This window comes from Schistocerca nitens, chromosome 1 (genome assembly GCF_023898315.1).
Source record: "Schistocerca nitens isolate TAMUIC-IGC-003100 chromosome 1, iqSchNite1.1, whole genome shotgun sequence".
In the NCBI taxonomy this organism is placed as follows: domain Eukaryota; kingdom Metazoa; phylum Arthropoda; class Insecta; order Orthoptera; family Acrididae; genus Schistocerca; species Schistocerca nitens.
In genome coordinates, this window is record NC_064614.1 from 598,519,029 (window position 1) to 598,540,211 (window position 21,183).

Here is a 21,183-nt window from a genome sequence, read left to right on the forward strand (position 1 = left end):
ACTGATATACTAGAAGCACTGTAATGCGAGTTTACAGTGTATTCACAAGTGTTGGGGCAGGCCCAAACTGTGCGACATCGCCCATACTCGACGTATGATGCACCTATTAACAGGTCATGGTCCATATCCCAAACATTGCATCGACTGGGCTGTAGTAACACACCAATTTCTAAATGTGGAGAGGAAGGCTCTACTGATCATGTCGTTCCCAGATGCCCCCATCTTTGGGTAAAGGAGAATGCAGACAGTTTGCGTACGATCTGCAAACAATTGTAAGTGATCAAAACTTGTGGACTACAGTCAGTATGACAGCACTTAAGAGTTTCTAAAAGGCAGCAGCTTAACTTTCAGTCTGTAAGATAAAATGGATGCTCTGAATATCCAAACATCGTCATCAGATCACAAGAAGCATTTCCTCCATTACAGTGACAGGTACATATAAATTAATTAAGAGAAACTTTAGGGACATAAAAAAAAGAAAGAAATCCATAGACACCCACACAGGTTTGTGCAGACTCGAGGATTGCTGATGCATACATGTACCAGTGTGAGCAGTGTAGAATAGTGTAGCATCAATCGGTTTGGAAGTACATATAGTTGTGGCTAGTAAGCAAATCTCGAGTTATTCCGAGGCTGCCAGAAACGTATCTAGTGATATAAGCTGGAAATTATTCACTTGGAACTAGAGTTAATTCCTGTTATTTTATGCTTTTTTATTATTCTTATTTTCAATTTTATGTCTTATTTTTACATTAATATTGCAAATGGTTGCTGTTAATATAATTTACTACTACACACAAATATAAATTATTGTATGTCACCGTGATTATTGAATGTGTACGACCTGTTTAGAGTTTATAAAATGATAGGTCAAAAATTCATGGCAATAAATTAAATTAAAATTGAAAAATCCCCTAAGACTGTATGCCTTGCCTGTGTAAATAACTTGCCTACTATTTTAGGCACATTTGTTCTTTTTTAACAAATTGGATAATCTGGAAAATAATGTTTATTGTTTATGACCATCTGTTAAGTGAATGATCAGTTCTGCCTCTAATTTTATTTACCAGATCCTCATTTATTTCATCATTCATTATTGTGGTCGGAATTACAGAGTTGTGCCTTTCTACCTTAATGATAGATACACGCAGTCTCTCTCTCTCTCTCTCTCTCTCTCTTTTATGCAGCAACTTCAGTGTAATGATATGATATTTTTGTCATCATTTGACTTGTTTTGATGTAATTTCTTAGAATAACTACCATCGCTAACGATGTTTTCACCTCTTTTGTGGTGTGTTTTACTATCTAAATTGAGCAAGATTGATTATTTAAATGTTACAGTAGTCATGAAGATAGGATCATTGTGGATGTATCGCAGTCTTCCCAATTTCAGCATTACCTTTGTTACAGGATAGCAACGACGTAGACAAAAGAATTGCTGAACCTCTGAATCGGCCTACTGCTGCTGGCTCTAAAGGTGACAGTGGTAATACTTGTTTTGATTATTCTTCTCTCTCTCTCTCTCTCTCTCTCTCTCTCTCTCTCTCTCCCTCCCTCCCTCCCTCCCTCCCTCCCTCTCCCCCACCCACCCACCCACCCCCCCACCCCACCCCACCCCACCCCACCCCACCCCATCCCGTGCATGTGCGCACGTGTGCACACACACACACACATTCATTGTGGTGTTGGTATATTTGTATTTGAGTTGTACATGGTTTTGGATGATGCAACATAACTGTAGTAGGTGCATTTACTGCTGAGAGCCAGAGTGAGGAACAAAGCATATGGTGGATAAGGGGTGACAGTTACTTCAGTGAAGTTTGTTGGTCTAAGAGGAGCACCTTCAAAATTTAGGTCTGTGAACCCTACTGTTACCCTAGTGTAGGTGAAATATCAGAGGAATATGTATATCTAGGAGAGTTTCTATGACTACTGAACTTAAAAACCTCAATGATGTTTTCTTTTCCTGTTCAGTGGATGAATTGATATGTGCTTGGAAAAACTGAATAATAAAGATGGCGCTGTCAAATATAACTTTCTACCATTGCACAAATATTCTAGCGGAAAACTTTAACAAAAAATATATAGAAAAAACAAATGTTGCTGCCAGAATAGCACGACAATCTGTGTGATACAAGTCAGTAGCAGTTAGTCAGAAGCATTGCCAAGAGGCAGCAGAATGGAACTTATGCAATTGACATTACTGGACTGTAGCTTGGCAGTGACTAACTGTGACATGGTACACATTGCTTATTTAAAGACACATGGGAAGGTTTTAAGAAATGTTATTTTAAGATTAACGGAAAATGCAAGAATTCTAATAAGTGCTTTTACACATCCAGCAGTGAAGTTATTTCATTTAATTATTAAGTGTGTTTTCATAAAATGGCATTAATGTGACATTCTGTTTTCTGAGGAGGTGGTTAATCATGCGTTTTTCTCTTATGCTTTTTAATAAAGCCTACTAAGAATATTCTAGAATACAAAATTAATATATTTTACTAACATGTTTTTCTAGTAAAAGTATACATTACTGAATCTTACAAACATCCATAGCTGCAATTATTACCATTAACCTTGTGGCAAAATGGTTTAAGCTAGAAAATGTATAGCAGAGAAACAGGACTTTCAAATTAGGTATGTCTGTATGAAAACAAACAGTTGTTTGTGGAGTCACATTTTCAAGTGCACCAGTCATTCTGAATGTTAAATTTTGAATATTTCTTTAAATAAAATGTTTCTATATAAAATATATATACCTTTGTAATCAACCAAGTCTCAGTTACAAACTGAAGAATAAATTAATACAAAAATAGAGTTCGCATCATTATTTTGATTTTTACTTGCATAGATACTGCATACAGATACTTCACGTAAAAGAAACAAAGCAGATATTATTTATATTACGAGTGGTGTCAGAGCAAGTCTGGTTATTCCACTGTGTTACATTTTAAGTTGGTCAGTTAATGAAGTGAAGTGTAGCCACTTACATTTAACATATATCTTGGTAACAAAGTATTTCATGTTGATATATTCCTTATCTTTCACCTGTGTTAGGAAATGTAACTGTGAATTATTGATCTGACAGACTTACATTTTCCTGGGGACATACTGAGTGTCGGGTGACTGTAACTGTGAACGTTCCATTAGAACTATTTATGTATTACAAGTGATCTTTTTGCCTAAAGATCTATTCAAGAAAACAGCTGTTTACTTCATATCAAAATCTGGGTCCTACATCGGTTTGTTAATTGCCAAGGATCAGTTGTACTTTGTCTAGTTTTTGTTAACATGTGCATGCATACAGGAAGAGACCAAGTATCTGGAGCATATGCAGACTTTATTCACTTCTTGTGGCAGGAGTTGTTAATAATAGACTGAAACACACAATGAAAGCTGTACTGGGAACAGCATTATACCATGACAAAAATTTATCACTCCATGAATGCAAGGAGGGTATCAACTGCAAGCAGGGTTTCAGCTGCAAGCAGAAATGCATGATCTGTATACATTCAGGACTCTTCCTTCATTGCGATGTGGAGATTCCAAGGTGGTGTGGTGTGTTGACATTCCTGTTGCAAGAAATCTAGGGAGACCATTCCATGTATGCATACAAGCTATATACTTGAGTGCAGCCTGTTGCATGTTCCCATCAAAAACAAGCACTCCAGGCCATCCAGGGGTCCACATCTTTTACCTTTGGAGGCTAAGAAAGGTGTTATTCTGCTGAGTATAGCATAGGAATTTGAGGTGACCAAAGTGACAAAAAGACAGATGCAGCTAGGAGAACTGCATTAGCCCTACTGATGTTGTACGTGCTGCCCCCTCTGCATATGGGTTGGACAAACTTTTCTGTTTGTTCACTAGAAACCAAGCCTTACCCAGAATCTGAACTGTCAGAGAACAGGCGGAGGGGAAAGTAAAAGGGGACCATGAGACTTTGACTCACAGGGACGGGTAGATGAGTTGATTATGAGTTTCTTACTAAAGAAGTTCTGACAAACTCAAAATTTCAGCCTTTTGGGAAGAGCAGCTGATGTGAAAGAGTTCCATCAAATTAATGCTTATGCATCAACTTTTCGGACAAATTGTGTTCTGTCTCCTCGACTATTCAAACAAATTGTGTTGTGTGTCCTCTTTTTAGCTCAGTATTATTACTAGATATGCTGATACTTTCAAAAGTCTTATTGTTGTTTGAACAGGTGATATTGGCCACAGCAAGCACACATTTCTTCATTTGGCCCTGTTTACAATTTGTATGTGACCAAAAGACTAACTTGTTGTCATCTGGTTATTTTTGCTCTGTTTGATAAAAATAGTTTGCTACTTCTCCAACTAAAATTTCATTTGGCATTACTTTTGCGTTTTTGCATGTTCAGAAAGATGTCTGTAATACCGTGAATAGTTTGTGTTAAAATGCCTTTATACATTGCACTCCATGCAAACTATGGTGTTTTCATTGAAATCATTTGTTCATCTGTGTAATGAAAACACAGGTTTTACAAAAGTACATTAGGACTTATCTTGTTCCCATTAATGACTACTAGAATGAATTTTTAATCTAGTTTAAAGGAAGAAATTGTAGAAACAGATACATTCCACATTTTGTTGACAGTGTGATCCAAAGGTGACCCATGTTCTACGTGAAGTGACCGTACTGTGTTCAGGTACATGTAATGTCAGTGACAGAGTAAGTTGCTGTAAGTGAAAGATAACGTGTTGAGGGCAGTCAGCCAACCAACCAACCTTAGTGGTGTATCTTCTAGCCACTGAGGCAAGGTTAAGTTACATTAAAGTAAAATTCTGTTACTGGATGTGTGAGTCTTTTTTGTAATGTGGACCATTCAGTTTGTGTGCAGACATCATTAGGCCACATTTTGTTTGAATGCTTTTTTTATGGTCTGAGGATCGTCCCTAATTTGTGTGGGAACTTTTGCAATCACGCATCATATGCCAAGTACTCTATAAATTTTTATACAGATTCTCATCTAATTCGTATTGTTACAGAACATTGTTTATTTTTGCATGACAGAATGATTCTAGCCAGCTCGGCAAGCAAAATTTGTTGAAAGGCTTTCTACATTAACATACCCGCATTGCTATTTTATAAATTCACGTTTTGGCACTAATAAGTATGTTATCATGCATCCCATCGCAATCATCATCATCATCTTCATTTACTTGTGTGATGTCTTCATTCATGTGTGTCCATGCAACATAAACTCTCTTAAGATAAACATTTCATTCATCAAAATGAAGTTATGTCCTTACGTGTCAGTATGACATCATCTCCCTATTGCTGACTGTTTGTCTTTCAATATGATTGACTACTTGGATAGTTAATACTCACATAATGGTGATTGGCAGACAATGGAAGGATTGAATATTATGACAGGAAGTGATTACGGCACCAGCCACATAGTGGTCTCGGTACACTTTCACAATGGGTATGAGGTGTTGCCCACTGCTGAAAATAAATTTCTCCCCAATTCCATACAAAAGCAATGAGTGGATATACTTGTTACTGGGAGCTCCGGCATTAGGTGGGTGTTGGAGTATATGAAGACTGATCTCAGTCCTCATGCGAATTCTTCTGGTTCTTGGTTATGAGTTATTGTGCAGCCAAATTTACTCTGTTTAGAATCATGGCGTACGACATGGTTATCTTGTAACTTTGAGAATTTGCAGTTCTTCTTAAGATAAAATGAACTGCTTATCAATCTGATGTACTCCTTTTTCTTACTGTGATGATGATTGTTTTGGTCGAAACTGGTAAAGAATGAAGAATAATGCATACGGCTGATGGCTGGAAAGCAGTTGCTTAAGTTCCTGACAGCTATAGCAAGCCATCTCACCAAAACATTAGATGGAAGACTCTTGGGGTGGTGGCTGTTGAACACACTGGGTGCAGCTAGCTGCAACTAATGGCTTGTATCAGTACCAGGATTGCCTATCACCTTGATTTGTTTCCATTAAGGTTTTGGTTGAAGCAGTGAAAACCAGTAGCCATACTTGCATGGCAGAAGCACAGAATTCAATCTGCAGCAGCATTCTCAGAACTGGTAGTAGTCCTCAAGCTTGGTGGTAGGCAGAGGGCTTGAATGAGAGACTATGAATAGTGTGCATTTATTGTGGATGAGTATTTCTTGACTCACTCAGTTAAGTGAAGACACATAGGTCCCTCTCAGTGAGTGAAGTGTGCACCACGTGCAGGAAATGCCCTCAGGAGTCATCAACTGTGAGTATCATGCATCTTTGGGATTTTAATTTAGAGAAATCTTAGAATGGGCCATTTCGTACTGTGCTCAGAAATATGAGTAGTTCACCAACCATTAATCAGAGGAACAACATTTGTCTTTGCGAGAAAGAAAGAGAAAAGGTCGTTATTGTGTTAGTTAACTGCCCAAGTATCCAGGGTAAGGTCACATGACTCATTATTATTATTATTATTATTATTATTATTGTTATTAACAACAATATGAAAGATTGCTATTCACCATATAGAAGAGACATAGGGTTGCAGACAGACACAAGGAAATGACTGCTTTACATTTTAGCTTTCTGCCAAAAGGCGACCTTCTTCTGAAGTAGGAACACACACACACACACACACACACACACACACACACACACATACATATGACAGCTGTCTCTAGTCACTGTGAGTGGACTGCGTTGTAATTCTGCCTGATGGAAGCAGCAATCCAGCAGTGAGGGTATGGAGGTGGCATGGGAGAGGGAGGAATGGATAGCAGGGTGGTGTGGGAAGCTGTAGTGCTGCTTATGGGAGTGCAGAGACGTGGTGGGGATAGGGTAGTGCTGTTAGGTGCAGTCAGGAACTTTAACAAGGTGAAGAGAGGGGTGGTGGTTGAAAGGAGAAAAGTAAAGAAGGGCGAAAGGACTGGGTGTGCCAGTGGAATAGAAGGCTGTGTTTTGCTGTAGTGGAAGCAGCGAAGGGGTTAGATAAGTGGAGGGCAGGGAATAGCTAATTTTGTATTGAAGGGACAGTTCTCACTTGTGCAACTCTGAAAATCTGGTATTGGTCGGTAGGATCCAGATGGTGTAAATTGTGAAGCAGTCATTGAAGTGAAGCAGATTGTGTTGGACATCTGTTTAGCAACTGTGTGGCACAGCTGTTGTTGTCACACCATCCTGTGCTTTCCATTGTATTATTATTATTATTATTATTATTAATCATCACCATTATTTATTTTTGTTGTTGTTAATAATAATAATGTTGACCTAGTACTATTATGAGCAGAAAGCTAGCTGAAATGAGAAGTGAATAGCAATGCAAACATAGTATTACCAGGAAAAGAAAGCTGGCTTACCCAGAAGTGAATAGCAATGCAATCTTCAATTATGAATAGACTTTACATCACAAGAATAGGCTGGACACCAGTAGTGGTTGCTATTTATAGCCATAAAGAAGTAAAAAATTGTAGATAGTGATTTATTACCAATACCAAATGTGAATAATTAGGGTAAAGTTAAACATCAGAGTTGGGTCATACATTAGAACAGGGCTACCTAATGTGTGGTCCGCGGACCCCTTAGGGGTCCACCGACTATTTCTAGGGGGTCCGTGGCCACCTTTCACCAAATCGTGTAAAATAATGAGTAAAATTATTGAATAAAAATGTGAAAATCAAATTCATCACTTTTTTTTCCGTGTGAAAGACGTGTACTTTTACTTCAGGTCGTATTCCCAAGCAGCCTTTGCGGTTCCTAAGTGAGAATGCATACTCAGTTTAGTGCCGGAGAATGCAGCTTCTCTGTGACTGTTTTGCAACAGTACGGGGATCATTTGTGTGCCGGCTCACGGCGCTATATGTGCTGAAACCTCATACGCATGCGCGGAGTGAGCTTTGTCGATCAGTCACAGCACTTGCTGGCATGTATACAGCCCAAGGCATCGTTAAATGTTAAACTTGCGTTGTCAGTGCACTACCTATTTCATAAGTTGATTTTTGACTAGTTTATTACCTCTAACATGGATTGGTGGCGGAAGTCAGGATCATTGAAGAAGGGTGCAGTTTCTCCATCGCCTTCACAAGGGAAGTTTCCAGTTGAAATGAATGAGAAGGGAGGATGACCGAAGGAAGAACAATCACAAGAAGCTCCACAGCCGGATTTATTACATGAAAATGCTGCAAGTACCCTATTGGTTGCAATATCCTTTGGAAGTGGAATAACCAAGAAGCGTAAGTACAACAAAAGCTATTTAGGAGGGTAAAGCTCAGTGTGTAATTTGTGCGCGAGTCCTTCCGAACAGTTCAGTGGTTCCAGTTAAATTGCGCCGTCATTTTGAAGGTACTCACCCGGATTTCCAGGCTAAAGACATTGATTTTTTCAAAAGGAAGATTGCTGAACTAGCTGCTTCTCAGAATTGCATGAAAACTCATGCAAAAACAATTAATGAAAATTCATTAAAAGCTTCTTTCTTGGTTAGTTATTGAGTGGTAAAAACAGGCAAAGCTCATACCATTGCAGAAAATCTCATAAAGCCGTGTGTTAGTGATATTGTTTCTTGCATGCTAGACGAAAAGGCAGTAAAGCTTGTATCTTCGGTGCCATTATCAAACAATACTGTCAAGAGACGCATTGTTGACATGTCAAATGATGTGAAAGACACTCTTGTTTCTCGCATCCAACACAATTCAATTTCTCTGCAGATAGATGAATCCACTGATGTTGCAGGATTAGCAATTTTATTGGCTTTTGTCCATTATGAATATTCTGGATGTTTTGAGGAGGACCTCTTATTGTTCAGACCCCTACCTGCCAACACAACAGGTGCTGAAATATTCCATCTGTTCGATGATTTTTTAAGGACTAATGAAGTTTCATAGTCTTAATTGCATAGATGTGTGCCCAGATGGTGCAAAAGCTATGACAGGCCCTACAGTCGGAGCAATAACGAAAATAAAAGAAAACGCCAAGAATTGCGGCAGTAGTCATTTTGCTCTCCACAGATAAGCTTTAGCTACAAAACAAATGCCTGTTTCGTTCAAGAAAGTTTTAGACGAATCCATTCAAATCATTAACTACATAAAATCAAGGCTGTTGAAGTAAGACTTTTCACAATACTGTGTGAAGATATGGGAAGCCTTCATCGTACCCTGCTTCTCCACACAGAAGTGAGGTGGCTCTCACATGGGAATGCACACTCTCAGTTGTACGAATTAAGATTGGAAGTCTTAGCTTTCATTTTGGACCATAACACCAAATTAGCAGACCTTATTAACGACAAAAATTGGCAGTGTATACTTGCCTATTTGTCAGATATTTTCTCCAAAATGAACGAAATGAATATTTCACTCCAAGGTCAAAGTGAAACAAAGGTCACTGCGATTGACAAAGTTCAAGCATTCAAGAGGAAAATCAATTTTTGGGCAGATAGTGTCAAGGAAGGGGAGGTCAAGTGTTTTCCTCTTCTCAAGGAGGTTTTAAAAAACAAAAAACATTGGTGCTTGGGAAGAATTTGTTTCATCAAATCCTGGAACATCTCCGAAGCTTTATGTCATTGTTGGAGCATTATTTCCCGACAACTGAAGATGAGAAGCTGCAGAAATACGAATGGGTGGTCAACCCATTCACTGTATCCAAAAAGCTGAACATTCTATCATCAAATGAATATGAGTTGTTGTTAGAAATTGCCACAGACCCTACCTTGAAATCAAGTTTTGACATTGACGGTTACTCACACTTTTGGATCCACTTGGATAGCAAGAAATACTACCCCCTTGTTGAAAAGGCAAAACGTGTACTTCTTCCGTTTGCCACAACATACATGTGTGAATCTAGATTCTCAATCTATGCTGCCCACAAAACTAAATACGAAGCTGTCTAGATGCGGAACCAGACATCCATCTCCAGTCGTCAAGAATTGGACACAACTTTTCAAAATTGTGTCAACAGAAGCACCCTCAACCATCACATTAGGATTCCATTATTATTCCTACAGGCTCATCTATAGTAAAGAAGAAAGCATTTTTCTTCGTAGATGCTCAGTGAACGTACCTGAACTATAACACTAGAGGAATTTTGTTTCTGTCATCTATCATTTACAAAATAATTATCAATTGAATTCTGTTGGCATTGATATTTTTGTTATGAAAATTAAAATGATCTCTAAAGCTAATTTCTTTTCTTTATAATATATTCCGTCCTCTCAGTTAAAAGTATGGCCTGCCTATACTTCAATTACAATTACTTGCTATTACTCTGACACTATATTGTGGCAACTGGCTGTGAGCATAAACAAATGAGGACTTGTAACATGCCACCTTGTTAAAGGTAAACCTCCTCTGCCAGAATTGTTTCCTTTGAGAAAAAAAGTCTTACGTTCTGTGAAATGCTTTGTCTTCTTATATAGAAATAAGAGTGTCTGTTTGTTTGTTTTCCTAATTTGTTTACAGTCGAGGCTGACTGCCATGATATAGTGTCCAAGTAGTAGTTGAAGTTGTCAAGTGTGGCTAAACTGTTGCCACACCGACTGCCAGTTGCCAGCTACCAACTGACAGTACACTGTTGCAACACCGTCTGCTAACTGTCGGCTGTGCACTGACAGCTGCCGTTCAGTAGATACGCAAAGACATAGAAATAATTAGACTTTCCGAGCTGTTTACACGGGCACGAAAATCGATTGTGGAACTGGAAAATGGCTTTATAAAAGCAGATTTCCAGAACTGATTTTGAAGTGTTTACCTGACCAACCAAAAGCGGAACTGGGACATCGGCTTACGAAATCCGGTTTTGGAAACGCATGTAAACTGGGTTAATGTATCCCACACATTGCACAACTGATGTCACAATAGTCCTTTAAAGGCAATTCCTTGGCCTCTTTTCTTTCGTGATGTGTTTGTATCCCGAGTCATGGGTCTGCCTCTTTCCTTCACAGCCGCGCAGAATGGCCGCGCAGTCTAAGGCACCATGTCGTTGTGGATTGGCCGCTCCCACCAGAGGTTCGAGTCCTCCCTTGGGCGTGTGTGTGTGTGCGCGCGCGCGCGCGCGCATGCGTGTTGTCCTTAGCGGAAGTTAAACTTAGGTTAATAGTGTGTAAGACTAGTGACTGATGACCTAAGCAGTTAAGTCTCATAGATTTTACATACATTTTAACATTTTTCTTCGGATTTCATGAAAAACCACACACACACACACACACACACACACACACACACACACACACACACACACACACGCCTGTTATGAAATGCTCCTTACACAACAGTAGTCAAACAGTGGAATTGAACAAACCACAAGTGACAGTTTGTCAACAGCGAACAGTTTGGACGTGACGTTGATCGCTCTTGGAGGAAGGCAGCTCCAACGTGTGAAATGTCAATTACCAAGTAATTTTAATCAGGCTACAGTGTGTTCAACAATGGGAGTAAATCCACTGGTAGGTGTCTGGATACAGTGGAAATTCAAATTGGATTGTTAATTTCAAGTTGTTTTCATTCATCTCTAAACCAAAGACTATTGATACTTTCGGAGGGTGTCGTGTCACTGGGAACATGGCATTTGCATTAAGAAGCTTTCAGTTCCCATGGGTTTCGCTCTGAAATTTAAAGTTACTGTGCTCTTGAGTGACTAGGGGTCTGCTATGGATTTTCGACTGAAGAAGGGGTCTGCCAGCTGAAAAGGTTGGGAAGCCCTGCATTAGAATAAGTGCTTTGATAGTATACTTGCCTTAGGTTCTGTAATGGCTGAGTGCATCGGGCAGAATTTGGAAAATATAGTTCATTTGACTTCTAGCTACAGCTTGCACATGCGTTGCCTTTCCTCTGGTAACTGCAGCTTTCTTCAATTGGTTGACACCCATCCTTCCCAGTCCAAACTTGTAAGATTTGTAATTTTTAAACACCACCAAATTTGTTTGTTTCAGTGGTAAAAATCTGTTTCCAGAAATAATAACTAGTTGCAAGTCTAATTTTGTATCTGGAGTTTAGAAGTATTAGCATAAACGTTTTCGTAAGGACAACAAAACTAAATATAGAAAATGTATTAGTTAATACTTTATAAAGAACAGCTATAAATTTTTTCATCAATTTAGAGGAAACAATATTGCAGTGATATCCTATTTCACATTAAAGTTTCTGTTCCCATTATACGAGGGGCGTTTGAAAACTCCGTGCAAAGTCCAAGAAATGACACCACCGGCATGTATTGAGGTCATGTTTAATTAGTAGCATCTTTGGAAAGAACGCACACCAAGTTTTAGCCATATTGGTCTATTTCTTTGTGTGTGGCATTCGTGTGAATCAATGAAGTTGAGTGACTGTCAGAAAATGGACGAAAAAGAGTTTTGTGTGGTGAATAAACATTACTTTATGAAAGGCAAAACGCCTCAGGAGGCTAAAGAGAAGTTTGATGAACATTATGGTGACTCTGCACCTTCGATTGGAACAATTTATCAGTGGTTTCAAAATTTTCGGAATGGCTATATGGGCACAAGTGATGCTGAATGTTCTGGACGCCCTGTGGAGATTACAACTCCAGAAATCATTGATAAAATCCATGATGTGGTGATGGATGACTGAAAAGTTGAGGTGCATGAGATTGCTAGTGCTGTAGGCATCTCGAATGAATGGGTAAGTAATATTTTGCATAAACATTTGGACATGAGAAAGCTGTCTGCAAGATGGGTTTCCCGATTGCTCACGCTTTACGAAAAATGGAATCGTGTGAAGTTTTGCAAGGTTGGTTTGCAGCTGTTGAGGAAGAATCCGCAGGATTTTAAGCATCGTTTCGTCACTGTGGTTGAAACATGGATACATTACTATACTCCTGAGACCAAACAACAATAAAAACAATTGGTTACCAAGGGAGAATCTGCACCAAAAAAGGCCGGAAAGGTTATGGCGACTGTCTTTTGGGATTCAAAAGGGCTCATGCTTATCGACTATCTGGATAAGGGTAAAACTACCAGTATGACAGGTGCATATTATTCAACGTTATTATCCTCATTGACTATCTGGATAAGGGTAAAACTATTACAGGTGCATATTATTCAAAGTTATTGGACCGTTTGAAAACCGAGCTGCAAGAAAAACGCCGGCAATTGGACCGCAGAAAAGTCCTTTTCCATCACGACAATGCACTAGCACACACCTCAGCAGTTGTGGTTACAAAATTAATGGAAATAGGATTCCAACTCATTTCACATCCCCCCTGATCTCCAGACTTGGCTCCCTCAGACTACTATTTGTTCCCCAATTTGAAGAAATGGCTGATGGGACAAAGATTTTATTCAAATGATGAGGTGATTGCAGTAACTAATAGCTATCTTGCAGACTTGGACAATTCCTATTATTCAGAAGGGATCAACAAATTAGAACAGTGTTGGACGAAGTGTAGAAGTCTAAAAGGAGACTAAGTTGAAAAATAAAAAAGGTTTACCCCCAAACACGTAAATAGTTTTTATTTTTGCACAGACTTTACAAATGCCCCTCATACTTGGGTAGTGAACACAACTAAACTTAATATATTTTTCATTTAGTTGTTCATCTTAAATAATATCTAATATATATAATAAATATATATTGTCACAATGCACAGTTGTGGAAAACACACACACACACACACACAACAGCAGTGTGTGTGTGTGTGTGTGTGTGTGTGTGTGTGTGTGTGTGCATGCTTTTTTGGGGAGTACATTTTTATCCGAAAGCTTAAATGTTTAGCAGTCTCTTGTACTGTATGTGTCAGCAGCTTAACATCTCCACTATGATGGGGTAAATAGAATCTATCCTTTTCATATTGTTGTTATTCCATCCTGGACTTTCCATTGTTTTAATGTTCATATTAGGTAGATCTAGATCCTGCCTGTGTATAGGCATCCGATTGTAGTCTGTATGAAGTAAAGGATTTGTTTGGCACTTTAGATAAATATAGCAACTGACTAGTTTAAAAAATGGAGCAATAGTTTTTCCTCCCAAAGTGGTTGTTTTTCTCCTTATATACATGACTACAGTAATCTAGTAATAGTTCTCATAATTGTGAGTACGATCAGATTAGCATTAGTTATAATTTCTTCACAGAAGTAGCCTGCTTCTTCCTATGATTCTGGTTGTTAATGTGTAACTTGACTCACTCCACACTCCTAAAGGCTCCTCTTCATTATGGGATTTATGGAAAACAGTGTGTGAATGAAATGAATGAATGCACTCTACTCATTGTTTTTTGTGCCTGCTGCATCTGTGCAGTTGAATGCAATACTGAACCATGTATTGAATTTATATGCATTGGAATGCAAGTCTCGTACTGAAATGTTACCAGGCTGCTTTTATTGTTAGGAGACTGTTTATATTATTTATATGGTCACGTCTGTGTTTTAGGTACACATAAAAAGTTGCAAGGTGGTTGTTACTTGTATCATGCAGAACATTACTGAGAAATATCCTGTGGGCGCGTCTTTTTCCTTTATTTGTTTGGCTGTAATATTAGAGGAATCTGCCAATCCATTCTTTATTGTTTTTTGATATTATAGGATAATGAAGAAAAATAATGTTTCTTCTTCTTTCTTCCAGCATGCCGCCTTCAGTCTTATGCTGGAAATATTTCATCTGTGAACAATGAAAAAAGTAGAACTGAGCCATTTTTACAGATATCTCATGTGACATCATTATGTTGTGTACAAAACCAAGTACAATGCTCTGACGAAAGTTGTGACAGTGGTGATATCCTTGTGGAAAGTCAAACTCCACAAGCCTCTTGTCATTTACCTGTACCAATCAAGCAGGAATTAAGTATCTCAATTGAAGATGAGGTCAGCCTCTTGGATGATGAAGGTGGAAATCAGTCTTCACAAGGGTATACACCAATCAATCAGGAAACAAGTAGATCAACTGAAGATGAAGAACTTAGATATGAGGGATATTCACCACCTGTTGATTTTGTAACACACGTTTCAGATAATGAATAGTATGTGAAGGGATATTTAAAACTGTGGAATCTATTGATAAAGTTTATTTGTTGTAAATTATTTCATAGCTTGCACCACTAAAGTACAAACTGCATTTGCAGCTACAAAATAAAATTTTAAAATTTTGAAAAAATAAAACAAATTTAAAATTATTATTTTAATTGATAAAGTTGATACACTATTTGCCCATTGATCACTCATTTGAAAATACAAAACTGTTTGCTGTTTCATATTCTGATGTATAAGTTTTGTGTTAACCACTAAATTCTGTGTAAAGGCTGCTTGTTTTATTGGCTTTGAAGGCCATAAATAACCTCTCAACTATATTTTCTCCCCTATGTCTCCTTCCATTGCAATTAAATTTAACAGTTATCACAATTGTCAGTCCTATTTTAATAAGGAAGTGTTCTCAGTGATGCACTTACTCAATAAATGGAAAACAAATTGTGTTTGAATTTAGTGATTGGCTTAGTCATTTATTATATTGATCACTGCAGTGAAGACTATCTTTCCAATCGAGACTTAAAACTACGAAATAATATATATGATTGGGACACTGAACATTCACAAGTGACTGCTGAAAAACCACACGTATTGAAGTGTTTGCAACATTTGAAGGGACCGTAGCAGAAGAAGTTATATATTCCTCATTCTGGATCTGATTTACATCCTCTCTCTTTCTGGAACAATACATTTTTACTATGTGGTTTCTCATGTATGTGAAAAGTATATCTACTGACTTGCACACCAAGATGACAGGTGCTAAACTAATATTGTTTGTGAGGAATTGGAGAGAGAATCATAACTGCTATTTTCTTGAAAATGGTCATAGTGAGATTAATTCTTACAGTAAAGTAAAACCAGCCACTGTTAATTTGGAACAAATAGCACTTGACCAGTTTTGAACTGACACATTCATCATCATACAATTGTTCACATTTAAAATTCCATACATTTCATACTGCATGCAGCATAAACTATCCAGAATTCTAATGTGAAGAGCCTTATGATGATAAGCCTGTCAGTTCGCAACTTTTACAAATATATAGCACTAATGAACCCAGCAGTGCTTTGCAATTGCTAAATACATATGGAAATTGGATACACATTCCAATCTCCTTCTCTTCTCTTCTCTTCCCTCTCTATCCATTTCCTCCCATCCTTTCTTGGTCCATCTCCTCCTCCTCCTCCTCCCCCTTCTCTCTGTCCATCACCTCCTCCTTCACTTTTACTCTGTCTCCTCTTGTCCATCTCTCTCTCTCTCCATCTACTGCTCTCATTTCTCTATGTCCATCTTCTCATTCCCCCTCTTTATGTCCATCCCCCCCCCCCCACTCTCTCTCCCTCTCCCCCCCCCCCCTCTCTCTCTCTCTCTCTCTCTCTCCATCTCCTCTTCTATTCTTCCCCTACCTTGAGCCTTGTTTATTGTTACTGCAAGTCTGTGTTCCCTAGTACAATGCTAATTGTAAGCCATACTCAGAACTTTCTGTTTTCTGTGAAAACCAAGATTGCGAAGAAGAAAACAAAATTACAAATTATTGTACATACAGTTTTTTAAAAATGAATGTAATGGGAAAGAATATATATGGGAGAAACCATTTCTCTGACTACGAGGAAGCTCCTTTTCACATCAGATTACAGCACAGTATTTTCTTAATTGGAGTCAGTTTTAACTGAATACTTGTACATTGTTTAAAAAATATGTAGCTCATGTGCATTCTGTAGACTATGTTCATTAGAGTATTGTGTAAAAATTTGAAGTAAGTCAGTCAAGAATTTTTCAAGATTTTTGATAGCAATGTTTCCCCCTTGTGTGTCGCATATATATTTATATTATAAAAATGTATGACCTGTCTCCAATGTTCATCACAGTATCGTATAACAATCTGAAGTAAATCAGTAAAGAACTTTTCAAGATTTTTGGTACAACGTTTCCCCATTGCATATTATATATGTGTTTATATATTGTGTATATTAAAATATATATAGCCTTTGTCAGCCCTATTGTTTATTACAGTATCATGTAAAAATTTGACATAAAACAGTGAAGAATGTATTATTGCTGACAATCTTTTCTACTTCTACAGTATATAATAAAAATGTGAGAATTATTCAAGATTTTTGGTAACAATGTTAAACTACAACTTGTCTTAATATAGTAGTATAGAGAGAGTAGTGTAGGTTATTAACAGTGGCTGATTGCTGTGTTTACTTTATTGTAAGAATTATCTTGTAGAATCGTAACTATCCCACATGCAAAAAATATGAATCAGTTTTGCATCAGTTACTATTAACTGCACACTCAACAGAAGAACATGAAATTTAGTGATGAAGATGTCTGCGTACTCACCATATTGGGAGATGTTGAGTCACAGACAGCCACAACAAAAGGACTGCTAAACAAGTAAGCTTTAGGCCAAAAAACCTTCTTCTGAATTAGACAACATACACACACATTCACACAAACACAACTCTCACACACATAAGCACCGTCATTGGCTACTGAGGCCAGACTGCGAACAGCAGCGCGTCATGGGGGCAGGAGGTGGTTGGGACAGGAAGGGAGATGGATAGCAGGATAGGGGTGAAAGACAGTAAAGTACTACTTGTGTTTGAGCATACAGGGATGAGGAGGGGAGAAGGTAGGGCAGATAGGTGCAGTTAGGATGGTAGTCAAAGGTTGGGGAATGGAAAAGAAGAGAAATAAAAAGATTGTGGGTGCATTGGTGGAATAGCAGGATGTGTAGTGCTGGAGTGGGGAACACGGAAGGGGATAGGTGGGTGAAGGACAGTGACTGACGAAGGTTGAGACAAGGAAGGTTTCAGGAACATAGGCTATATTGTAGGGCGAGTTCCCACCTGCACAGTTCAGGAGAGCTGGTGTTGGTGGGAAGGATCCAGATGGCGCAAGCTGTGAAGCAGTCATTGAAATGAAGAATGCTGTCTCAGGCAATGTGCTTAGCAGCTGGTTGGTCCAGCTGTTCGTTGGCCACAGTTTGTCGGTGCCCATTTATGCAGCTTGCTGGTTGTCATGCACACGTAGAATGTAGCCCAGTGGTTGCTGCTTAGCTTGAAGATGATATGAATGTTCCGCAGCTAACCCTGCTTTCAATGGGATAGGTCTTGCATCTAGGTCTGTTACAGGGATATGAGCTATAAGGCAAGTGGTTGGGAGCAGGGGTTGAGTAGTTATTGACAAGGGTATTGTGTAGGCTCGGTGAGCTCCAGAACACCACTGTGGGAGAGGTGGGAAGGATAGTGGGTAGGACATTCCTTGTTTCAGGAAATAACGAGAGGTAGTTGAAACTCTGGTGTGGAATGTAATTCAGTTGCTTCAGTCCTGGGTTGTACTGAGCCATAATGGGAATGCTGCTCTGTGGGCAGACGGTGGGACTTTGGAAGCTGGTGAGTGACGGGAGAGATAAGGCATGAGATATCTGTTTCTGACAGTGTTGAGAGAGTAATTACAATCTGTGAAGGCCTCAGTGAGTTAGTAGGTTTGATATGGGCAGAGGTATTGATGTAGCTTTCTTTGAGGTGAGGTCAACATCGAGGAAAGATTGATGACGACCAGGTGAAGTGAATGGGGGAGAAGTTATAGAGGTTCTGAAGGAATGTGAATAGGGTATCGTCTTGCTCTTTTTCAGATTACAAAGTTGTCATCATTGAATCTGAACCAGATGAGGGGTTTGGGATCCATAGTCATTTGAAGAATTCCCCTAGATGGCCCATGTATAGGTTAGCCTAGGATATACTATGCCCATTTGCTTATTGTTTGATATTCAAGAAACCTCTGCCATATTTTTATGTTTCCATATTAATTGAGTTGAAATTCTTTATTATAAAAGGTATAACACCATTCTAGGAATTACAGATATGATTTTTTTATTGTTATTCATACTGTGAACTTGTGAAAATATCATTTAGCCTGATTGAGCCAAATGTCTGCTTGGAGAAATATAGTGGATACAAAATTACATGAGATGCACTCTGACCAGGATGTCATCTCTGTGTAGGTGTTATTTCTCTGTAGGTTACTAATATAGTCTGAAAATCATTATACTACTGTTCCAGTTTTCATTTGCCTAAAGTTTCCTTCTTAACCACAACATGGAATATCACTTCTCAGTCGCCGCGCAAACATTTCAGTTGCTTCAGCTGTAATTGCTGCAGGCAAAATAAAAATCATATCTTAAGTATGATTTCATTTTTGTATTGTATATATTCTGTTTATGGCAGTTTAGTGAGAAATTTTCACATTTCCCCGAGCTTAACTGAGGTATCTTTCACAACAATTCACAGACTTTATATTGGCTGACAGACAATACACAGCTTAAGGACGCCTTCATATACTGGTAGTAGAGATGGTCATTGTTTGACAGACACACAAACAAAATTGACCTTGTATCTAAACTTTGTAAACAGGGTTAACAAACAGCTATATGGTGAGTCAGTGGCGGACTAAGCCCGTCGGAGATGCAGAGTGGCGAAAGTAAATGAGACCCTCAGTCTGCTTGGAAATTGATTTATTTGTAGTGTATATTTTGTAAAACATGAATAATGTAGATTTAATAGCTGACAAAAAACAGTCAAGTACGCACATCAAAAAAAGTTTTGCATCACCCCCGTTCCCAGAACTCCTGAAGCTAGGCGTTGACTATGGGTATTGTATCACAGACACAGTGACTGTTCAGAGATGTCACTAAACCCGCCCAAAGATGTAAACAACCATGCATGAGCAGCACCTATTAGACGGAGAGGGTCCAACAGCCGATCAATTCCAGTCATTCCATCAGGAAGGAGGTACACGGCCCGTAAGTCTGTAGTTCAACCATGCCTAGATGGTCAATGCCGTGGGTTGATCGTGTCCGCATTGTTACTTTGTGTCAGGAAGGGCTCTCAACAAGGGAAGTGTCCAGGCATCTCAGAGTGAACCAAAGTGATGTTGTTCGGACATGAAGGAGATAGAGAGAGATTGGAACTGTTGATGACATGCCTCGCTCAGATTGCCCAAGGGCTTTACTGCAGTGGATGACCGCTACCTCCAGATTATGGCTCAGAGGAACCCCTGACAGCAATGCCACCATGTTGAATAATGCTTTTTGTGCAGCCACAGGACGTTGTGTTATGACTCGAAGTGTGCGCAATAGGCTGCATGATGCGCAGCTTCACTCCGTGAGTCCATGGCGAGGTCTGTCTTTGCAACCATGACACCATGCAATTCGGTACAGATAGGCCCAACAACATGCCGAATGGACCGCTCAGGATTTGCGTCACATTCTCTCTTCACCAATGAGTGTTGCATATGCTTTTAAGCGGAGACGTGTTTGGAGGCAACCCGGTCAGGCTGAACGCCTTAGACACACTATCAAGCGAGTGCAGCAAGGTGGAGGTTCCCTACTGTTTTGGGGTGGCATTATGTGGGGCCAGCATACGCTGCTGGTGATCGTGGAAGGTGCTGTAACGGCTGTGTGATACGTGAATGCCATCCTCTGACTGGTAGTGCAACCATATCGGTAACATATTGGCGAGGCATTCGTCTTCATGGACGACAATTTGCGCCCCCATCGTGCACATCTTGTGAATGACTTCCTTGAGGATAATGATATCACTCGACTAGAGTGGCCAGCACGTTCTCCAGACATGAACCCTATCGAACATGCCTGGGATAGATTGAAAAGGACTGTTTATGGATGACATGACCCACCAACCCCTCTGAGGGATCTATGTCAAATCGCCATTGAGGAGTGGGTCAATCTGGACCAACAGTGCCGTGATGAACTTGTGAATAGTATGCCACGATGAATACAGGCATGCATCAGTGCAAGAGAATGTGCTACTGGGTATTAGAGGTACCGGTGTGTACAGCAGTCTGGACCACCACTTCTGAAGTTCTCGCTGTATGGTGGTACAACATGCAGTGTGTGGTTTTCATGAGTAATAAAAAGGGCAGAAATTATGTTTATTTTGATCTCTATTCCAATTTTCTGTACAGGTTCCGTTTATAAGGTGTGTACTCTATGCTCACAGTAACTGTAATATACATATTTAAATATATAAGCAAGAAACTCAGAATGTGAATCGGCATTTAGCACAGCAATCATCAGGCAGAGTGCAAAGAAACAATAAAGAATAGAGTAAGATCATTATCTTTATGTTATGTATCTGGAAACTACGATTGTACAGTTACAGTATCAGTTAGTTTCATAACTATAGGGTGTCCCACTCGAAAGAAGCCCCACAAACTAACATTT

General features: G+C 39.1%; 1 protein-coding gene across 2 annotated transcripts in view; it reads left to right on the forward strand.

The window, feature by feature from the left end:
• LOC126256239 (uncharacterized) overlaps positions 1 to 15,105 on the forward strand; it is a 186,145-nt gene extending 171,040 nt beyond the window's left edge. Inside the window, exons 8-9 of one of the 2 annotated variants that reach the window (XM_049955465.1) lie at positions 1,411 to 1,486; positions 14,535 to 15,105. In XM_049955465.1, the coding sequence (XP_049811422.1) occupies positions 1,411 to 1,486; positions 14,535 to 14,929 (471 nt within the window). In that variant the 3' untranslated portion in view covers positions 14,930 to 15,105. The remainder of the gene's footprint in view (positions 1 to 1,410; positions 1,487 to 14,534) is intronic. The other variant, XM_049955466.1, reaches the window with a different exon arrangement.
• The last annotated feature ends 6,078 nt before the right edge of the window (positions 15,106 to 21,183 follow it).